The sequence below is a fragment of the Haliotis asinina genome, chromosome 2, assembly GCF_037392515.1.
Source record: "Haliotis asinina isolate JCU_RB_2024 chromosome 2, JCU_Hal_asi_v2, whole genome shotgun sequence".
Taxonomy (NCBI): domain Eukaryota; kingdom Metazoa; phylum Mollusca; class Gastropoda; order Lepetellida; family Haliotidae; genus Haliotis; species Haliotis asinina.
Genome location: NC_090281.1, coordinates 45,005,801 through 45,021,694, shown reverse-complemented (window position 1 = coordinate 45,021,694; position 15,894 = coordinate 45,005,801). Strand labels below are relative to the sequence as shown.

General features: G+C 38.4%; 1 protein-coding gene across 1 annotated transcript in view; it reads right to left on the bottom strand.

Moving 5' to 3' along the window:
• Window positions 1–4,229: 4,229 nt before the first annotated feature.
• Window positions 4,230–15,894, bottom strand: part of LOC137273785 (sodium-dependent glucose transporter 1C-like) — a 30,992-nt gene continuing 19,327 nt past the window's right edge. The window contains exon 3 of the mRNA XM_067806642.1: window positions 4,230–6,578. Coding sequence (XP_067662743.1) covers window positions 5,533–6,578 — 1,046 coding nt within the window. The 3' untranslated portion in view covers window positions 4,230–5,532. The remainder of the gene's footprint in view (window positions 6,579–15,894) is intronic.

The following is a 15,894-nucleotide window of genomic DNA, read 5'->3' as shown; positions in this document are numbered from 1 at the left end:
ACGTGCCAAATGGTCAATGGTACTACGATTGTTCCTGAAACCACATCTAATGTTGCTTATTAGGTTATTGGTTTCAAGATACCAAGTTAATCTATTATTGACCTCACGTTCCATGTTTTTTCAGATACAGCTAATTAGAGATATCGGTCTGTAGTTTGACGGATCTGTATGATCCCTGCCAGGCTTTGGTATCGGGATTACAATGGCATTACGTCATGATGGAGGAAATTCCCCAGACGTCCATATTTTATCAAATACATCTAAAAGTGTCATCAAACATGGTTCAGGTAAGTGTTTCAGTAGCTGGTAATGTATGTCATCATCACCAGTGGCAGTGTCATGAGCTTGCTTAAGAGCAGTATGCAGCTCATATAAAGAAAACACTTCATTGTAATCTTGGACGTTATTTGAATCGAAATTAAGTTTTGTCTTTTCCTGTTGTTTCTGATATCTCTGAAACTCATAATTTGTCAATGATGAATTTTTGGCAAGAGCTTTGCCGATTTTATTTGCAATTTTAGACTTATCAGTAATTAAATTATCACCATCTTTTGGAACCTTTGCCCTTAATTCTTTGAACCATGTTCCAGACCTTGGACATTGGCGTGCGCGAATTAAGTTTGGAGACATAATTTCCCCAAGATTGTCGTTTGTTTTGTTTAAACGTACGACGCGCCTTTGCATTCAGTAATTTATTTATGTTATGGGCAGTTGGATGACGGCGAAAATAATGTTCTGCCTTTTTCCTCGCTTTTCTGGCCTGTCCTCTATTTGCATTCAACCATGGTTTTCGTACATGTGGAGTCGTAAAGGACTTTGGTATACTCTCATCAGCTATTTTATTTAAAATGTCAGCAAAAGTTTGAATGGGATCAGTTATATCATTGAAACACTCAAGTCGCAGTTTTGATTCACACATAGTTTGATATAAAGACCAGTTAGCCTTCGAAAAGTTCCATCTCGTAAACGATGGAGAATCAGATGGAGTAATTTCTAAGAGGATAGTTGGGAAGTGGTCACTTCCACAAAGGTCATCATGAACAGACCAGTCAAAGTCATTGAGGAGGTTAGAATCTGCAAGAGATAAATCTAGAGAAGAATAAGTGCCAGTTGCAGGGTGCAGATAGGTGCTAGAAACATAATTGAATATGCACAGATCATTATTTGAAATGAAATCTTCAAGTATTTTGCCTTTAGTATTAGTGATAGTACTGCCCCATAATGGGTTGTGACCGTTTAGGTCACCCATAATAACACATGGCTTCGGGAGTTGGTCATAGAGTTATTGAAGATCGGTCTGTTGTACTTTTGAAGAAGGCCGAATATACAGAGAGCATAGTGTAAATGCTACTCCCAGAGTCAGTCGCACAGCAACAGCTTGTAGATTAGTTTTAAGTGTAACAGGGCTGTGAATAACATCCCGTCGTATAAGGATAGTGGAACCTCCAGTGGCCCTACCACCTAGAAGGGAAAAATAATGATACGCTTCAAACTGACGTAAACTAAAATTATCTGTCTGTTTCAGATATGTCTCTTGCAGACAGAACGCTGATGGTGCTAAATCCTGGATTAACAACTGTGTTTCATTAAAACCTTTCGTAGTCCTCTACAGTTCCACTGCACGATATGTTGAGACGGACCTATCTTTTAGGTGGATTAATAGGGGATCTACCCCGTACCTTTTTCGAGGGCGACAAGCTATGTGCCCTAGAATGGACGTTTTCAGACACGTCCATGTCCTCAAGTGATCCGTATCTGTTAAATAATCTGATCTTATCATCTGATCCCTTTGGGGCCCTTCCACTTTGCTTTTTGAAAGAATCTGGTTTCGGTTTGGTTTTGCTTTTGACAACTGGTTGAACGTTTCTGTTAGACTGAGTCATTTGAGATGCCTGAGAAGATGTATCACAAGCAGAAGATGGTTCTGATTGGGTTTGGGGCGTGCCAGGAAGTGGTTCCACATTTTGTGTAGATATTACAGGCGGTAACATCGTAGGAGATTCGGTTTTAAGCCAACTTGACTTGTTGGTTTGACAGCTTGCAGATGGCATGGTTACTGTAGGGGTTGTATCAGACGTTGTTTTTGCAATTGAAGCATACGTTTCCTTAATCTTTTTTGCATCAGAGAAACTAATGTTTAGAGTAAATTTGATCTTGTTGATCTCCATATGCTGTTTCCAAACTGGACAATCTTTGGAAAAAGATGAATGAGCACCCGAGCAGTTGGTACATCTCTTAAAAGTACTCTCTCAAACTTCTGTTGTATGTGTCTTCTCACCACAGTGAGCACATATAACGGACAATGTACAAGTACTAACTCCATGACCAAATTTGTGGCATTTAAAACACCTCAAAGGATTTGGTATGTAGGTGTCAACGGTCACGTTACAATATCCTGCCTTTATTGATCTGAGAGCATTAGGAGAAGAAAAAGAGAACAGGTAAGTGTTCGTCTGAAAGGTTTTTGCGTTTCGTGGTTTTTGCGTGTTGTAAATCACTGATTTGTGAGGAGAGACTGATACCGGAATGCCGACAAACGTTTCAGTTAACATCAGATTTGTTGCTTGTTGCCTTTTGCTGCACTCAATGAGCAATGACCCTGAACGCAAAAGTCTAATGTTTTTCACATCACCAGCTATGCCTTGTATGCCTTTTTGCACTGCAAAAGGATTCAACTTCAATCGTGTTTTATCTTTAGTCTCCATTACTGAAAAAAACGTGGCCAGTAGTCAATTGATTTTGACTGTCTGTGGTCATCATGATCATGATCAGTGTCGAGAGGACGTTTTGTTTTCTTTAGGGGAGTTTCGTAAGCCATGGTTAGTGTTTTAAGATTCATCATCCGAGCTCCCCACCCACCACGGAGTATCATGAAGACAATGCCAAGCACACGTGGGTCTCCAACTTGCGGCACCAAGGATACTCGGATGATATACCCCAGCAGATTAATTTTTCTGGGCATAAGACTCTAGGCAAAGTTTATGTTAACAAAGTTCAAGTTAAATAATATTCTATAATCCAAGGGCGCTAAGACCAAAATACAGACAATTTCAAATCACATTTTATGCAATTACATAAAATCCATGCACAGGGCTTGGTATGACCAGCCGATTGGTTGAATCGGACCCATTCAACCACCCGTCTAGGCGAAGTCAGGGCCAAAGTGGTGTATTGAGCAACAGGAACACGGTTGCAAGCTCCCATTGCCCTCAACCACCAGGATCCCCTCCTCCACCGACACAATGCCGCAACCCACGGCAAACGGGTTGGTGGACCAAATATCCTCCCGGGCCCACAACGGGGGTGAACGGCTCTTGGCGTTACCCAGCACCCACCACAAAGAGCTGGCCGTTCACGGGTGCCCCATCTCTAGTAGTATTTTGGTCTCACTGATACATTTTTCAGCGAATGCATTTGAAATTCCATGTGGGGTAAGGCGGAACGAATGTCCAGTCTGAGTTTTGAGTTTTTGCTCTGTCATTTAACGTAGCTGTGTTTTCAAAAGTTATATGCGCATATCCACTAAACAAATCCCATTTGTGATTATTAAACCCTTTTCGGAAATATAACTGGAACTATAAGGTGAACATCCGGTGATAATTACGTCAGGATAGGTCTTTAACAAATATGCTTTTGTGCTTCTTTCAGTTATATCAAGGAGGTTTAATTCCTGTAAATAAAGAAGAAGAAGAAAAGATACAGAGTGCCATTGGACTGAAACAGGAATAGAGTTATCGTTCCTGTTTGACGTCAGTCTGATGTTCTTACGCTAATGTGAAATCCTTCCAGATGGAAACGAGTCGCTTCGTTCGGCTTCTCTGGAATGAATGCGGTGCGCGCTGTGGACCAATATGCCCTCGTGTCCGCATGGGCGTTGTAGAGCCATCAGCGTTACCCAGCACCTACCACGAGGAGGTTGCTCTTGAAGGGTGCCAGTGGTCCAAAACAACTATGCCTACAAACCGTTTCGACCTGTTTGTATCATTTGGTCCTGTTTGTATCATTTGGTCTCAGTTCTGAGTTTGTTCTACAGAAAGTTGTCAAATATCTATCAGCACTAACCATTATAGTGCAAATTATTAGACAATATTTGCGAAATTTGTTTCGTGTCGATTTTCAATCCAAACAATTAGTTAACCTTAAAAGTCAAACGAAATTTACAACATGACAATGAAACCATACATATTTTATTTATCAAAATGATTCGGTTTACTAATCAGTTCCGGTTAATGCAAAGAAGCTACAATGGTAGTACACCATAGAGTGCATGTACAGAATTGTAAACTGGGCCTGACAGTCCAGTGATCGACAGCATGAGCATTGATCTATGCAACTGAGGTAGGATGGTATGTGTTAACCAAGTCAGCAGCATGACCATCCGGTTCCGTCAGTAGCCTCTTACGAAAAACATGGGTTTGCTGAAAACCATTTTTGACCCTGATTTTCACATATCCAATGGCCAACAGAATAGCAAAAGGTTGGTAGTAAAAACATGGTCTATAGCCTCGGCAATTAAACTACTAATGTAGAGAACGGGTCGTGGTGTAAGTTGAGCAGACAGAAGTATACATAAAAGTCAAGCTAGTTCCGTGTTAGTCTGTGGTGTTCTAGAATACTCCTTACATCAGATGTATCTTTATATGGTAACTTCCATTCCACTGTTCCCATCAATAGGTAAAACAATCCTGATATCTCATCATCGTGACAATTTAGAAGTTGGAAAGTGCAATATTGACAAAATTTATGGATGACAAATGTCAAGCATGACAACGGTACAACAATATGTACCGAAAAGTCGCAGTCACGAAATACAGCCAGTGGTTTTTTCTCTCTCTTTTAAACCGTCAAAAACAAATTGGCAATTAATATTACTAAAAAGATCCTTCAACATTTTCACATGGATATATTTGAACTTGATGGTGATTCTTTCATCCAAAAAGGATACAAAACAGAGGATCCTCAACTTTCAATAGGTATTCGTGTGTATATCTTGATGACCACTCCGACATCGTCGTATAATGATCTCCTCAAATGTGGACTGACAATCCAAATAGGTGTAATCAGTATAGGGTTTTATTTCATGTGCCTATTTGGGTGTCCCACTCCTCCGCATCAAATGACGGACAGCTTTATAACCTTATGAACACTAACATTTTCTATGTGGAAGGCTGTATAATACGGATTGACAAACTATCCTACGTGAAAGTTTATAAGGGAGACAGAAATCAATACGAAAAAAGTAAGTAACAAAAAAGACTCTGGGAAACTGCCCATGCAATTACGTTTCATGTTGACAAGAGGGGTAAGAAAACTGAATAATCGAGGGGATAACATACAGGCTAATGATCAGAGTATTCCGTTGACAACACTTAAGAGTTAGACAACACTTCAAATGGTAAAGGGTAACTTTCTAGTTCTGTTTAATCAAATGTGCATAAGGGTACCAAATTGCATGGGATGTTATTGTGCAAACAATGTCAGCTGTGATAAAAAATATTTTAAAAAGATCTTTAAAAGTTACATTTAATTTTTTTATGCTTTTTCTAGATCCTTATCCAGAGGTTCTTCCATTTCTTCTGCTGTATCTGTGGTGTCAGTGTAGGATGAGTGATGCTTGCTCAGGACTTTCTTCACTAGCCAAACTAACATCAGGAAACTGAGGAACACCAGAACACTCTCGATGGCCAGCACATAATTGTACCAGAGGGGACTACACACCTGCATCAGATGACCAATGATCTGAGGATTGACCATTCCACCCAGACCGACAAATATAAAGATGACCGACATGATTTTACCCGAGAGTTGCACAAAGTCCTTCTCAATCCAGGTCAGCATCGCAGGAAAGCTGACAGACAATGAAAAGCCCACAGCAAATGCTGTGATCCACATCGATACCGTTGACAGGTACAGTCCAGCAAATATCATTCCAACTTGAGCGAGGATTAGAAAGAAGAAGAACACACCACAGACCTTCACATGCGAAACATAGCCGATGAAGACGATGGCAGCTAGACGACCAAAGGCGAATGCTGCCCAAAACACAGATGTGATTCTAGCGCCCATAATCTTTGTCCATTTGAACTGCTTGACAACATATGATGCCAGGAAAGACACCGAGGAGTCATCGACCTCGTCCAAGAAGAAGTAGAATATACCCAGAAGGCCAAGTGTTAGGACGAGTAATTTCCGAGGCAACATTTTACCCTGTCTCTTTCCATTTAAAGCTTTTGTAGCGTTCTTATGCTTTGCCTGTCTCGCAAATAGAAACACAATTAAGAACGGTACTGAAGACAGGATTGTTAACAGCCCAGTCATCAAAAATGGCCAAACGATTCTTGTCTGCTGCTGATGAGTAGAAACTATGTCTGATGCATTTGCATAATCCTGCTGTTGGTATGAACTGTTTCCAGTCCCCGTGAGTTGTGTTGTGTTGTTATAGCCCAATTTTCTGACGGCTAAAAACGGATGAAGGACAAAGGGGGAGATAATTCCCCCTAATGAAAATAAGAAATGTAAAGCTTGCATGTAAGGTTTGCTCTCCACTCCCCACACTCGAACAAGCTCCACATTGCTGCCTGAAAAAAAATGAATTTATACGTATTTATTCATGTACATATGTATTGATGTTTAAGAAATCTGCATTTATTTAAGTGTATAAGAAGGACTTTGGCACATGATCATGTACAACACACATGGTTAAGGACGTACGTGAGTATAAATAAATACATATCATGAGAAGACTGCCATATGTTTACCAAAAGTCAATGCGTTTATCCTATGTGTTGCAAGGGATCTGGTATATACATATTCTGGGGTTGTGGCTATTGCTGCCGGTTATGTATTTGCCGTCTGTTCGTAGATAGCCCCACGCCAACACAGTGAATGGGAGTAAAAACTTAAAGTCACATCGGCAACATTTCGGCCATATTGTGACCGAAAATGCTTCAAAATTCATAATACAAATAAAATGTAAAACCCTGTCTATGAAAAACAGTAAAATTACTAGATTATCACAAAATGAGTTTAAACTACCTAGCAAATATCTTTAAAAGTAGGAAACTATTAATGGACAATATATTGTAAAATCGGGCTATAGATCGCCAACAACTGAAAGTATAAAGTATATATATATTACTAGTGATCATGGGGACGTACAGTGCCTATGCTATCTACATGGAGCCTAGCTGTGTTTACACAATTCCTCAGCCACTGGCCATTGTAGGCAAATCTAGCAAACCTAGTCAAATGACACAAATACTACCTATAAAATTACGGTAATCATAAATTTACCTTCAATGTTTTGGGACTTACGTATCTCCACAGAAGGACATTAATTTTGCAATATGGCAACCCCCTGTGAAGATACAGCCACTACCAATCGAAGTTGTTCATTTAAACCACCTACAATACAATGTGGATTTATTAAAAAAAACAAAACATATCAATCAAAATTTATAAAGAAATTCTATTCTTCTTATAAAAATTAAATTATACCAAACAAAATATATACCTTAAAATATTATACCTTAAAAAAAACAAAACAAAAACAACCCCGCATAGGCCTGAAATCTATTGCGAAAACGTTGCATTTTCAAACATGTATACCTCGTCCACAAATAGACTTTGGAGTATGAATGTTTACACCAGTTTAGGAGAAGGCAATGTCTATACATCCAGGTGGATATGTAACTAACGGAGACAGTGAGCACGATGGTGACGATGTAGCACTGGCAATCTTGGCTCTCAGATCAATCTCTTTCAGCCTGTTCCCTGCAGTTTGACCGGACATGCTTCGAAGTCATGGCACCCTGGCTGCTGTGCTCTAACCCGTGGCAGTACGATCACGCAAATGTAGTACCCGTATGTACCGATATTCGGCTGCAGTGGTAACTCGAGGTCTGTCAGTAAGGGGAAGGTCAGTTTTTATATCTGTGTTGTTGCAATGAGCTGCAAGTCGTGATATCTTGCTCAGACTAACATTCAGACGCCTGGGAACAGATGATTGGTAATCTCCAGCGTATATTCTTTCAATGGCTAATTATAATTCATATTATCAAAAAGATCCTCAATTGTTTGGGCACGGAAATATGTCACCCTTGTGATCGGAATATCAATACAGTCAAGCAGGACATGCTTGGTCGTGATTCCCCCCATCGCAAGGGATAACAAATACTCATGAGTATATATCTAGTATGGCCAATGCGACATCGTCGCATAAAGACTTCCTCAAATCTTGACTGACAACCCAAGTGGGTAATAGTTGGTTTATTTGCTTGTAATGTATTCATACTTGCTTGAGTGTCCCGCTTCTTTTGCATCAGAGCACGGATATAAGATCTAATAAGAACTTTGTAATTAGAGCATGGAAAACGAAGTGGTGTCACAGATTAGCTGAGTGCTGCCTTAGCATCAAAGTCGGCCATTGTGTTACCAGATAGTCCAGCAAAGGTTTATCTCTTATGCCAAAACGTGGAACAAGAGAAAACTTCCTGTTAAAGACATCCTAATTACTGGGAATCAATCAATCAATCAATCAATCAATCAATCAATCAATCAGTCAGTCAATCAGTCTTTATTCATACTGAAGGCCACAGACCAATACAAGATATATAAGACAAGAACATAGTACACAATATCATAGAAAAGAACACCACATATGACATAGAACATCACTATATGTCCTATCGCTTCAAGATGTATCACACTATTTTAACCTCACATTGCACATACTTTGTCGAATCACATCACATCGTGGCACACCATACTATATCATATCAAATCATACCATGCCATATCATATCGTATCATATCGCACCACATTATACTGTATCATATCAAATAACAATATAACATACTTTCTAAGCTTATAATGCTTATTTCGGAGAGATAATGCCTGGTAGATGAGGGTTGACAACTGCGGACAGGGACATGGTCATCTGTACTCAGAAACAAAGACACTTTCACCTTATCAGGATATCCATGATAATATGCTGGGGTATTTTCCTTTCTAAACTCCCAATAGAATAGGAAAAATAAGAGGATGTGATATAATTCATTTTCTACACAAAAAGATCATAAAATGTACAAATTCTATTTTATGATATTTCTCTGTTTCGAGTGCAAATCTATGTGAAGTAACCTAAACTGAGAAAATGCCTTTCAAAATGTCTTGATATTCAGTGAAATCAAATAGTTCTCTCTGTGTATACGGGATTTAAATACGGTATTTCTATTCTATAATAGAAACATTTACTTGACAATGACAGCGCTGCAGTCCACTCTTGTGTATACATATCTTTGAGTCTTTGAGTAACATTATTCACAAATTGTGTGTGAAAGTCAACATTTTAACTTTGCCATACATCCCCAAAACCTATTGTATACTCTTCAAAACAATTGGGGGACAATGAACGTTCTATTTGCATAGGAAGTGTAAACGTTAACAAACGTTTCAAGGACATACATCTTATGAACGCACCACCATTTGCCTCTATTACCACCCCTAAACACAACGTATGATATCACGTGCACAACGCAGTAGCCCCATACATGTACATGGGGTCCCAATCTTGATGTTCACGTTTTTTCAAGAAGGTCGAGAAGTCACTTAGAACATTAATTGTGACACTCATCATGAATCACACATTTGTTAGTGTTTGTGTCTCGACGTTTTAATATGAAAACCGTATACATGCAAATTACATGCCATACACGAATCATCTTTCAAAAGTGACTACATTCCATTGTATAATAATACTCCATTTCTATTGCATTCAGTCAATAGAGAACCTGGAAGCAACCGTTTGATGTTCTCAACAAGGAGCGTAGAGAATTATCTCTTGGTGTGCATTTATGCTCTTAATCGTAACTGTCAAGTTTCAATTGGTCTTTTTCGAAGGCGTTTGGTAAGTCATACTGAGATAGTAATTGTTTCATCATCCAAGCACTTTACCCACCAAGAAGTTCATAAAGACAGTGCTAATAAGAAGTGGATCTCCGACTTGCAACACCAAGAATACCCTGATTATATACTCCAGCAGACAAAATTGCCCTCTGCCTTAGTCTACTAAACTGGCCCACGAATCACCGCCTTCTGGCACCGGCATCTAGGCAGATTTTCATAAATTTGAAAATCCAGATTATCATGTAGTATATACACAAAACAAAACACATCCACATTGTGTCCAAATAAACCAAGTCCAATAATACTAATAGAACAAATGAATGAAATTTAGTGCTCAGTACTTGGCATGAACAGCCGACTGATTGAACAAGGCCTCATTCAACCACCTGTCAAGGTGAAGTAAGGGATGAAGTAGTGTGCTGGGCAAATGGACGCTATAGCTGGGAGCATTGCCCTCAACCACAAGGTTCCCGATCTCCACCGACACAGGTGCGCAACCAACGGCAAACAGATTGTGTCCACAGCTGGGGTTCAAGAGCGCTTAACGTTACCCAGCACCCACCTTGAGGATCCCCTGCAATTGTGGCTACCAATACTTTGGATAATTCCTCACCGCAGTATCGAAGAACATCTGTCCATTAACAAACTAGACTTGAAATTCAGCATTTCCGAACACATCCTCAACACAACACACCATGTGGGAAGGCACAAAGCCCTGTCCCCAAACACAGCAAAGCGACAAGGAAGGTGGCGGCTGAATATGATGGACAACTGGATACCAGGCCCCGGGATCATGAATGTGTCTTAAGTCTGAAAATTGCTCAGCACAAAATTTGTCTTAAGTTTGGTTCGTTTTGCTTATCTATGGCACGGGCTAAGACTGGACCATGAAACAGTCTTAGCGAAATCTTAAGTGAGACTAAGTCTGTCATCATGGCAATGCACGCTCTACTCGGAATGATTTCGACATGTCAGGAAGTTCTTAAGTGAAAAGCGACCGACAGGTGCCTTCGTACACCTGTCCAAATAATTAAATATCAACAAATACAACGTTTGTAATATTTTTAGGTTAGTGCGGCAACAGCGGAAGTCTTCAGCAAACGGAGACGCGAGAATTACGTTTGTTTGCAAACATACAGCGACTTCCGATAACAGCTCGTCTACTTCAACAAGTATGGATGGAACAAGTGAAATAAAAGTCAACTGGACAAGGGAAGAGGAAGTAATCCTAGTTGAGGAAGTAACTAAGAGGGAGGGTCTCCTCTTCGGTCGCTTGGACGGAAGCCAGAGGAGCAATCTGAATAAAAAAGATCCTACTCAGTAGGAAGAAATCACCTGCCTCATCAACTCGTAACAACAACCAAACTACTTGCACTAAAAGTTTTTAATACATCCTTGCCACAATGTGTTTTCAACATATCTGAAAACAAAAAATTTGAAGTGTCTATTTGTATAAGGATTACAGCAAGTATCAGACTTCTAACTAGTGACTGTCAGTGATCAAACATGGCTTATCTAGCATGTGTGTGTATCTCGTTTGTAAACATATTATCGTATAAACTACTGCATATCCCTGAAATAAAAGGCTGAAAAAGGTTTGTTTGTTGCAAAACGGATCGATCGGGACTCTGGGCTAAATAAAGAAAGAATATCAAAATATCAGAAAGGTAAAAATTAATAATCCAATAGAATTTTACATCATAAGGTATAATGTAATTTGGATATGACCAAAATCAATATGTGTCATGAATCAGTAATTAAATATTACAATTAACTGATTTGGAAACTATCTGTATTAACGCTGGACACAATCTTATATCAGAATATATAGTTCATTCTTTTAAAATGCATATAATGACTTTGTAGTGGTGACATCACGTTGAACATTCTAGTATGTACAAAACCTGGGTACTTATTCCAACATGTTATGATTTAATAATGTACTACAACAATGTATATTTTTAGCCACGGCAAAGAAGAGCTTATGCATGAGTCCACCGATAGGTGGTGGACAAGTTGCTCAAAATATAGAGACAAATATGTAAATGGTGTGAAATTTAATTTCGTGAGGGGAAAATACCAGTGGTTGAAATTATTGAAAAAAATATCCACATAAAGATACGTCTGTTTGGCCATTAGTTTGCTGATTTAGCACTACTTGTCAACTATGAAAAGGAAAATATGCATAAAATATGCAAATGAATTTCAATTTCACATACATTCAAAGAACACGTGCACAAACTTTCAAATATTCATTTTACATTTCTAAGCATAATATACATGGAAGAGTGAACATCTTTACCTTAATAATACGTATAATATTCTATTTCAGTAGATTTGACTTAACTTTACAGAAATTTGTGTTTGAGAGAATAAATACTAGTAATTACTTTAGTATATTTTTCGCACTTGGTGAATATCTCTGAAACTGCTACAGACCCACATGATGGAACAGCAACCACTGAAGTTAATCTTAACTCTGTTGAAGATATGCTCGTCCCCATCACTGATCTGGACCAAACAATACTTTCAAATTCTTTTTTCTTTTTGAACCCGCTGCACATGTAAAACTGTTAACTAAAGAAGAAATACTAAAACGAAGAACTGGGGACTATTTTAATTCGGAATATTGACCCCACTATCCGTTTCACAGAGTAATAAGCAACATCGACATTAGTGATGATTTTCGAACTAGTCGTTATTTGAGCATGGGAATGACTCATGATTGGCTGTTAACTTCCAGCAAAGTATATTGGGTTAAATGAACTAGGAAAATCACAAAATTAGAAATACGTGGTTTATACAGATTTGTAACATTCTTCAAATAGAAGACATGTTTCCGATGAAAATCACACCGAACGTTTGCAAAACATCGGGTATGCTGCTATTCACAAATACTATGAGACAAACATCTATTTGAGCAAATTTGAGATTCAATCTTAATCGTCATCATCAAATGTGAATAAGCCAATTATGATGTGTAATCCCACATATAAAATGTGTCACATAGAAAGTTACAGTTATTTTTTACAAGTGGTGAAAGCGGATGAAAATTGCTAATTGCAGTTTAAGAATTAACAATCCTGCAAATAAGGCAACCGGAACCATCATATACTAATTAAAATATCATACCATCAAGCATAATTGATCCCCACCTCAAAGACTTTTATTTTCACAGAATGACTGTGACTGTAGCCAAAATGGTCTCTGATTCTGAAATCATCTTTTCCCTGGAGCTGCTGCTGTTGCTGGTCTGGACCCTGCACTGTCAAATCATCTACATGATTAGTCTATATCTTGTTTCAAAATCCTATATAATGTGAAATTGCACAGGAGACAATATATCTCCAGGCTCTGGTTGGATTGGTTCCCAGTCCAATAGCGAGACAAGGCAAGCGTCTTTTTTTATATGCCAACGGTCCTGCAGAGAGAATAATTCAATCTCTCTTTGTGCCTGATAGCTCCAGTATTGTGGTAGGGAGTCACCAGGTAGTGTTCATATCCCGAGTCCCCAAGCAAGAATCCATCATTTATCTTTATTAGTCTTTAAATTTTTGCATATTTGTGACCTAATTCAACAACATACAGATGACAAGACTTATTAAACAGCATTGGTATGTCAGCGGTGTCTAGAAACCTCTTGCCAATGCTTATAATGCGGTTGCTTATATTTTTCAAGTGGTTGCAGTAATAAAATTAAATGCATGTCCGTGATATTGATGTGTATTTGTAAATCCAATCCAAAATATTTCTGTACATTGTTCAATATCTTTCTCACACTACGTTGACCTACATTTGAGGTTTTTCATTGTGTATTGTGTTACGAGTGTGTATTTTCTGTATATTTTGTTATTATAATAATTATTATTCTCTCTCGCACTATGACTTTGGTGAGTTTGTTATATTATATTTTGTGACCCATTGCCTTAGATTTTGCCTCGCTTTTGTACTTAAAATCGATATTGTGAAATTGACTTGTGACTGTATAACTTGCTTTCTTTACCAAATAATACAAAATTTGAATGTTTTTTTTTTTTAGTTTTTGACCGTAACAATTGTCACCATTTTTCTAATAATAAAATAAATAAATTAACATACTGACATGTTGGAATTTTGGACCATATGTATATTTTAAGTGAAATCAGTACATTTTAAATGTTATTGTCTGTGTTGTTATAACCCGAGGTACTATTTTTATGTAGGCATCTAGAGGGAAACAAGTATTTTTGAAAACTTGCATGCTTGTCAAAGGTGATTTCAAAATTGTGACGCTTACTCTTCCTGAATATTCGTGCATCATGGCAAGATCCAGGTCAGTTGGCCATGCAGCTGGTGATGAAAAACATGGGGTCACATGCCATCTGCAGAAAATGCAGAAGAAAATGCATTCAGTATTTTGAAAAATATTAGTTTGTTTTCAACAAAACTGATATATTTGAGGGAAGTATATTGAGAGATATATTGCTCATATATAGTGCACATACATTCTAAACCTTAGTGTATATGTATGTTTGTAAATATAATTACCTTTCTTTGTCAACATCTTATATTTTTTCATGCTGGTGTAAACATTCTGCAACTGTGCATGTAGTAGTATTCTTATATATATTTACAGGTGTAGGAAATCAGTGTTCCTGGAAATTATTAAGTTTATTTTAATTCCAACTCGAAATCCGACATATCACTTATCATTTCAGTTACCTGGACATTTAGAGAGTGAAATCCATTCCTGTTCACGATGTCAGCTTCCTTTACCTTTGAAGCTGCAGTCCTTATTTGTGTGCCATCAACACACCCGAGCACATCTGTAAATCCTGTACAAATTAAAATAAAACTATAGAGGCGACCGTAGACAAGTGCTTGATTTTCATGAAGCGAGGAAACTTATCGTAATATGATTTTAGCACGAATACGCTATGTTTATTTATAGGTGGCATCAGTGTCGTGTCGTGTCTAATTTTAGATGAAAATGGCTGCCTCCGTAGACTCGGGAAAGCACCGTGTGTATTCTTATCGCGAATTATGTTTATTCAACTGATCACATTAATGTTCAGATGCGACTGACGCACTACTTACCGGCTATAGCGTTTCACGCGTTTCACGTCAAGTGATCTTTGGCCAGTCGGAAATGCGATTAATTGGGATGCGAGTCTGCAGAGTGAATCTGCCACTCTTCGGACACACTTGTCAGCTGTTGTCTTGCTGACAGAAAATGATTGGGCAACCAGTGGCAAGAAAATGAGGGAATATTAGCACTTGCATGATGGGTGGGAGACTATGAGAACGCTGTGTGATTAAATCAACAATGAAAAGAATGGTAGGACGACGAAATCTGTACAGGCTAGCGACCAGTTATCGCCAACACCCGTCTGTAGCGCTCGTACTTCCACACATTGACACATCCAAAAAAACGAAGGTTACAGAGTTAGAAATACTGTGAGTATTTTACGTTGTAGTCGTTACAAATATGAATCCCTAGGAGAGGACACCCAAACAAACGGGGGTATGTCACGTGGCCATTAGTGTTGACATGAAATTTCATAAACGATGAGAATTGACTGAAAATCATCCAGGCTGTGTTATGAATCTATGACTTGACAATTCAGTCCACAGAAAGTGCAGATTGTAATTTGTCTGAATATTCCCATAATGCCAACAGTCAATCACTAAACTTTGAATTTGACCCGAATTTCCATCTCCTTTTATGGACTCGACAGATACCATGCAGACGATACTTACAAAACGTAGCTGTCGGTTTTCACCTTTATCTTTACGTTTTCCCCCGAGAAAACAAACATTGCCAAAATTGCAAACAACTACTCAAAATGTCAAGTTTGATAAGTTCAACCCCGCGGTGACATCTCTCCATATTCCCATCAGCTTATATCAGCATCCGTCAACATTCACAGTGAGAGCGAGTTTTGTTCTTTGAAACTTCTCTTTTTTTAAACAAATTCCAATTATGAAAATTCTTCAATATGTCAAGG